This window comes from Anneissia japonica, unplaced genomic scaffold (genome assembly GCF_011630105.1).
Source record: "Anneissia japonica isolate Jap-2015-1 unplaced genomic scaffold, ASM1163010v1 scaffold597_len517326_cov190, whole genome shotgun sequence".
Lineage (NCBI taxonomy): Eukaryota > Metazoa > Echinodermata > Crinoidea > Comatulida > Comatulidae > Anneissia > Anneissia japonica.
Genome location: NW_022699214.1, coordinates 258,708 through 266,599, shown reverse-complemented (window position 1 = coordinate 266,599; position 7,892 = coordinate 258,708). Strand labels below are relative to the sequence as shown.

The window sequence follows — 7,892 nt, the reverse complement described above, 5'->3', positions numbered from 1 at the left end:
ATGTAAATGTTCTTTTCAGATTTTAAGATCAGCATCAGGCCTGGAAAAAATTGTGCATCTGACCATGAAAATTATCCTGATGAATGCCTCCAGCACCAAATGTTTTCTGCACACATATTATGCTAAAACCCTTAATATTCTCCCTGTGTTTTTGTGTACTTTTAGACAGTTTTCCTTAATTCATTGTTTTAATCCATCTGTTATTTTAGGCAGAAAATGTGTTTTTTGGTGATGGACTATTTGATATCATGGAAGAGAGAGACGAAGAAGGAACAAGTTTCTGTGAAGGCATGATGCAGTAAGGATTAATTTTATCTCTTCAGTCCTGTCCAAACTAAAAAAAATTTATTTGACAAAAACATGTGATATGCCAAAGTATATTCATGATATGATGTCATCACATGACCATATGTAGGCACATCATGACTAAATATGGGCATACAACAGTTTTTTGTTAAAGAAAATTTTATAATCTTGACATAGCTAAGTTTGTTAAACTATACTATTTATACTATTTGCATACTATTTATACTGTACTATCAAACCAGTCACTCATCGCAATTCGTGTTTCAGAGATAATGTCCAAAACATGCTGAAATGTCAGAATTTTTGAAATCTATTTTATTGCACTAAACTAACCATTATATATATCTATAAATCTTGCCATGCTGTTATTTTCACCATTTTCAATGTCAAAACAACAATTTTCAACGAGATGGTGATGGTCTCTGCCTGAGAAATTCCCGAAATCATAAACTTTGAAGGATGATTTATCAAATACTGTTCTTTAAACAGCTTTATGTTTGAATGCTTATAACTTCATAAAGAAATGTCGGATTTAAATAATTCTTTTACTATTTTGTAGCTCTCATTTTACTGTGTAACACTGTATTAATAAGTAAAAATTGATTTTTGCAACTAGTAACTGGTTTGGCTTGTCTTTGCCACATATCAGGGTTGGGCATAAAAATGGGTCAAAAGGCCAAAGTAAATTTTAGATTTAACGCCATTAGCCGCACCCAAACTTGGATGTTTCCAGTGTGCATCCAAAAACCTTCATGTGCTGCTTTTATACAGCTTTATTTTCAGTTTTGATAACTAAATTTTACACATGATCAGCGTCGGACCATACACTGATCTGAAGATTTTTAGCCAAAGGTGGTTGACTGGGTTTTTAATTTGTGTCGTGGGCTGCAAAAAAAAATCACCGTTTTTTTACACAAATGGCCCATGTGCTGCAATTTGCCCACCTGTGTACTGTACTATATGCTCAGTCATCATCTATTTTTTTATTACTATCATCATCACCATTAATATCTTTCTTATTGAAGAATAATTATTTTGCTTTGTTACTTTAAACAAAGATATTTAAAAATGTATAATTTGATTGTTTTTTTAAGCTTGAGAAGAAATTACAATTTTGATGACTGGGAAAGTAACCCAGGGTTCGTGTATAGCCCCGTTTTCAAAAGACGAGCTGTCGGAGGTCCTGAGGCCAGCATTAAGCTGCACATGGCTACATCAATGAGCCAACCAATTACATTTACATGTGACGGTAAGGTACCATTTCTCATTATTAAGACAGTGTACAAATATATACAGCCAGTAGTGTTCGGTAACACCTACCATATTCATTTACATAGTATTTTTGGTATGATTTAGCTCACATAACATACTCTAAATATAGTACATACCAATTATAAAGGCCTACTGCCATGCAAGTCTGATAAATAATTATATTATGTATTACAATAAGTTAGAGATTTCAGTTGAATATTTAAATGAGAATGAATACTTTATTTCTGTTCCTGTATTCTTTTGAATATACCCTTAAATTGGCTGGCTGCCAATTTAAAGTTGTTTGTAGTAAAATATCTACTATATCATCACTGAATAACTATTTTTGTTTGGCACTAACAAATGATTTACTGATTCATGAAAATTCATATGCTGTTCTTTTGAATGTGCAATTCATATTTGAATTTTTGAGGTTTCGTTCTGTTTTTTTTTTTAGCTGGCAAATTAAAGCCTTTAAAACAGACTTACGTAGAACCAAACAACAACTAAATGCAATATGAACACTGAAACTCAATTAAATTTTATAAATAAAATAACTATTGATTGCAGAACACTGTCACTGACTGGGAGAACTGCTTCACTGTTCTGGACTGCAAATAGTTTACATCAGTTAAAAATAAAAGAAGCAATTAATTTTTTTGGGGAAAAGCCTTCTTTAAATAAACAATTATTTCACTTTAATACTACCCTCTCTATATGTAGTTGGTATTTCATGAATATTTAATGAACATGCTATAGTTCATGAATATAGTAACTAACCTGGTAGTCGTAATATGTGGTTAATTTCCATACTCAGGTGCAATGTAATTGCTATATATACTCGAGTACTGAATTGTAATTGTCACTAATGATATGAATTGCCTTTCTCGAAACAGCACTACGGGGGTGCTGGATGGGGGTGGGGGGCACTGTTGCATCCTATACATTAAATGCCTTGTTCTATTTGTCTTATAACTGTAAATATTGTTTAGCGTTGGGTAGGTTACACATAGGGCTAGATGCCTAACAAGCAGTGGAAGTATGATTATCCAACAAGTGCGTCCGGTACTACTTCCATGAATTTTGTCGTCAAATCCTGTTCAAACAACTGAATGAGGATATAGATAACTGGAAGTAAACCGTGTTTGACCCTGAAAATGGGAAAACATAAACACTAAATAAAACTATAATGATGATATATTTCAAACATAGCATTATATTTGAGCACTGTTCTGGGCCCAAATATATGTTACAGCATAGCCTTATGCCTAATATACAATTTAATATTAGAATGTTGATAGTTATTTAGTCACTATCATTAGAGAGACCTACACGTACCGAAAGATAGACGGGAAGATTCAAAGTAATAATGTTTCATCTTATTAATTATTCTTTGAAATTTGAGTGGCGTATCTACGGGGAGTGCAGGGGCGCACTCCTCGCCTAAAAAAAGTTGCTCCCCCAGTCGTGCCTCTCCCCCATTCGAAGCAAAAGAATCAAGTACTTAAAAATCACCTTATTTTGTGAGCTAGGTCCCCCTCACTTAATCATTGAGCCCCCATTTCACCTTCGTGTCCCACCCCTCCCCAAATCAGCCTCCTACCCACCCCCTCCCCCACCCAATTCAAGAATTCTGGATATGCCACTGTTGAAATTTTATGATTAATATTTTGTAGTCCTGCTATAGGATTAGGGAATTTCTGCACATGCAGAGAATATAATACTTGGCAACATCTTACTAATCTTCCCATGAATATCACTTGATATTTAGGATCCAATATCATGCTGTCATTTCATCCTCTATAATATTTTATGGAATTTTGGCCATTATCTCATTATCATCCATCATATCTTGTTATTTATGCTTTCACTGGTGCATTGCAAAATATTGTTTATGCCTTTACTGCAAAGTGACATTTGTTTAGATCTTTGTAAGACCAGCTAGGGAAAGGGAAAGATTGTAGACATTAATAAAGAATGGGAATTAAAAGAATACTGAAAATATATATTATTATTTAAATACAAAATAATGGAATCAAAAATAATGACTAACTGTTGAAAGAGTAAAGGTGTTTTGGTTACTATTGAACCCAACCCAGTAATGTGGTATTTAAAGGGAAGTGTCTTTAACCGCAATACCTAATTAACTACAATATCATGGGTCGAGTCCTTTTTGACCTAGAAATAATGAAATTGAAAAAAAACTATATAAAAAAAATGAACTGCATTTTTATACTCTGCAACATTAATTTAATCAACGTCAATGACATCCAGGTACCTATTCACACCCCTGGATGGGAAGAGCCTCATTACACGATAGCTTCCTGCTATGGTGTAATACCAGGGGGTTAAAAACCAAGCCTCATAAATATATCAACCCACTGAAAACCGCATGGATACATTGTGAAATTAAACTAAAAATCACATAACAGTCAAAAAAAGCATTTGGGAAATTGAACTAAAAATCTCAGAAAAAATGGATTTTTAGACTGGTATGACTTATCGTGTACTTTCTTAGTAAGTAAATCCTTGCCGAGCCACTAGGGCTCATATAGGGCTGATGCTTTTCCCCTGTTTCTGTAGCATAAATTGGATGAGAGTGTGATACTCCCCTGTGTCACTCCCACCAATTTGCTTGTACCCATTGATAAAGCAGGGTAGACTGCAGCAATATAAATAAAGTGCCTTGCTTAAGTTAAGGACACTAGCGAAATGCACAGCGAATGATTCAAACCACGAGGTTTCCCACTGCCAAACCGCTAACATTTTAGTATGGTATACTAAATGGGAAAATTTTATTTTTATTAGGGTAGAACAGTATATTCCTATTAAACAGTTGAAGCAAATGGCATTTTGTTTTGCTGATCCAGAGTGCATATGTTATGACTTCAAATGATCTTGTTGATGATTTGTACATTGATAATGAAATAAATAGTTTAATGTTAAACTGATTGGCATTTCCCTGCTCTGTGTTCTGCTTGCAACAGTATTTTACTGAAAAATCTGTAATTTAACATATAGTAAAAACAAATACATTTGGGTTATGAATATGAAATATGATTAATTTATTGCAGTTCATATGAAATACAGTAAAAAGTATAAAAAAATAAAGTTTAACATGGATATAAAATATTAACTGAAGTAAAACATAGATACATAAAACAAATAATAAAAAAGAAAAACATATTGCTCAAGTATTGTCTGTATTGATTCATGAAACGGAACTCATTATAAATCAACAACAATAATTATTTCCTTTTAAAATGAGAAGTTCAATGCGATTTTGTTGGGATTTTTTTTTGTTTCACCTCAAAGAGTAACATTTATTGAAGCTAATTTCGTTTCTGAAAGTGAGCCTATTCATCAACAATGATTCACATTCCGAAAAATCCCAAAAGTAAAGCAGCTCTGTCTGCTAAACATGTTTGCACAGTACAGTAGTCTTGATGTGCAGTCAACCATAAAGTATGCACAAGAGTTTAGTAGGTCAAAGGTTGAAAAGCTCTAATGCCATTGGTTGAAATACTTGTCAACAAGTAGAGCATCTTAGGAAGATGTGAACAGCTACTGTACTGTCAATCATATGTATTGGTTGGTATCAATTATAGTAAAAAAAATGCAATTTAGTCAAGTCAATACAAAAAGTTAAGTTAGTGGTTGTAAATCATAGACTTATTTTAAACCTTGTTAGCTAACGTTATTTTGGAAATTTTTTTAGAAGAGTGCTGAAAAATAAAATAGTATTTTGTCATTTAGTATAATCACTACCGCTTGGGCCCAGGCCGAGACAAAACAAAAAAATTAATTTAAAAAAATCAATGACATTAATATGGAAAACAATATTTTGATCTACTCTTTGTGTCTGTAATTATTTGAATTAGGGATCTCACTACATAAAACGTCCAAACCCCCACCTGATTGTGCCTCTGCTGGCCCCCAGACCTCTGCTTGTAGTTCTTGGTGCCCCTGAGTGAAATGGTTCTATCTCAAGCATTTAGGTAAAAAATAGAAATAAATGTCAATTGGTGAATGAAAAATAAAATACTCGGTCAAAAGTAAATGAGGGTGACCTAAGTCTCGAGATCGCATCACATTAAAATTGCATGGGAAAACCCTCAAACGGAACAAAAAGTTGAAATGAAACCATTAATTTTACCCTAATCAATCATTCATATTACAAGGTTTTAGATGTATAAAAAAATGAATCAACAAAAATTCTTTTCTCTCTCACTATAAAACTTAGAAACACTCTGAATTCTATTTGATAATGTTATTGTAGTTAATACATCCGTTGAACATGTAATCAGCCAAGGGTTATGCTACCTACCAGAGCCTCTATCTAGCCTACCATCAGAACAGTTTATGCTTAAGGTACAAGGTGCTGCAGAGTTCCTCCATCAGTGAGTAGCTTTTGATTGTGATGATAATAATGTTGAGTGATGATAATAGTGATGGTAATGAAGAATGTGTATATGCATTGTAATGATATTGATGATAATGCTGATGAAAGATGATGATTATGATGGTAACAATGAATATGATGGTTACAATGATGATGATTATATATGATGATGATAATAGTGATGATGCTGATAGTGATGATGGATATGAATGGTAATTGATATGTATGATGGTGATGATACTTCAATATTGTAGTCATGATTTTGATAATGTGATTATGATGATAAAGATTCTGGAAATTAGATTATGATGACAATAGCTGCATGTTGAAGGAGAAATATGCTTGTGTCACCTGTATTTTCTTTCTCTATGGTGCCACTAATCAGTCCTTCCCTGGATGAAAACTAAATTATATAAAACATAACGAGCAATGATGGTGATGATGAAGGTGATGGTGTTGGTGATGATGATTCTAAAGATGGTGAAATGATGGTTTACAAATCATACAATTCTAGCATACAATAATTAATTTCCATAAAGCATTTTTTTTTAAATTTACAGTGATGCCATGCTTGGAGACTTTGAGTACGTGCAGAAGTGTAGAAAGTTTGATAGGGATATTTACCTTCAACTTCTGAAAGAAGATGACGTGACAAGGGATCTCGCAAGAACGGTATGCACACCTCACGATTGTATTGTTAGAGTGGAAGAGAGCGTGATCTAGTAGAAATGGAACAAAGATCAAATATAAAAAGGAGTTATCATTTCATTATCATCATCAAGAAGTTAGAGAGGTTCCTAATCGTCTGCGTGTAGCAAGAGTCTCTGAGAAATCAAAATCTCTTGCTAACTTATCTGTCTCCTTTAAAATTCAGAATGTTTTTAATGCTGTTTTGATTTTCTTTTGGGTATCACCATTTTCAGAAAAAAATTACAATAGGATGTGTTAGCAAAGCTCATTAAACTGTATCTGAATTGACTTCTAGCCCAACCTTTGACACTCCAGTCTACACCATCAAATTTTATGGACACATCTGTGTGATATTCCCATATATGGGCATGATGATGTCATACTACACCCAAATATGGGCATATCACAGTTATTTGACATATACAATTTGATAGTGTAGACAAAGCTTTAGGAAAATCTGTTACATTCACAAGACTATTTTCATGAATACTTACCTGAATGAACGAAATGCCTAAGTTCATCACCTTTGATTTGTGTAATCTTTAATATCTGTAAATTTATTTGTGCAGGTTGAAGATGACAAACAAGATGTTAATGTAAAGCGCTTCTCAAATCTATTTGAAAGACCCGTCACAACAGCAGTGACAAAGTAAGTTACATACATGACAAAGTAAATTACAGCACCGGATCCAGAGAAGAGGGGTAACAGTGCCAAACATGCTTCGATCTATTGATTCCCCTCCCCTGCTGTTTTAAATTATTTATACACACCCAATTGCTTTGTCTCATAAATTGATGACATAGTAATAAATACAGGGATTTTTATACACCTTTTGCCAAGGGATACAAGGCGATGGCGATGTCAATATTATCCCTGGTTATTGATTTCATAATCATACCGGCACAAAGTCCACCTCCTCTACTCACTGGAGTATTCCTAGTCATGCTTGCACTTTAATGCTGATATAGCTAGCAAAACATGTTAATTTCGCCTTTTGGAAGCTAAACGTAATCTCCCTTTTTTGAACACACTGAAGATACATCAGACCTATTTATACAATCGTGTATGTTCACTTCACTTTATTGAAGTTACAAAAAGCGTGTTTTTAGTGGGGTACATATTTCAAGTCAGCGATTTAGCCTGACCCTAGGCTGACTAAAAAAATCGGCCTGAGGTGGTATAATTTTAGTCTAGGTTCACATGATTTAGTTGTAGTGCTAGACGAAGTTTGTTTTAAGAATA

General features: G+C 33.6%; 1 protein-coding gene across 2 annotated transcripts in view; it reads left to right on the top strand.

Moving 5' to 3' along the window:
• Positions 1-7,892, top strand: part of LOC117102874 (phosphatidylinositol 4-phosphate 3-kinase C2 domain-containing subunit beta-like) — a 36,644-nt gene that overhangs the window by 6,884 nt on the left and 21,868 nt on the right. For both annotated transcript variants that reach the window (XM_033243311.1, XM_033243310.1), the window contains exons 3-7: positions 210-298; positions 1,401-1,555; positions 5,837-5,957; positions 6,520-6,631; positions 7,219-7,298. In XM_033243311.1, coding sequence (XP_033099202.1) covers positions 210-298; positions 1,401-1,555; positions 5,837-5,957; positions 6,520-6,631; positions 7,219-7,298 — 557 coding nt within the window. The remainder of the gene's footprint in view (positions 1-209; positions 299-1,400; positions 1,556-5,836; positions 5,958-6,519; positions 6,632-7,218; positions 7,299-7,892) is intronic.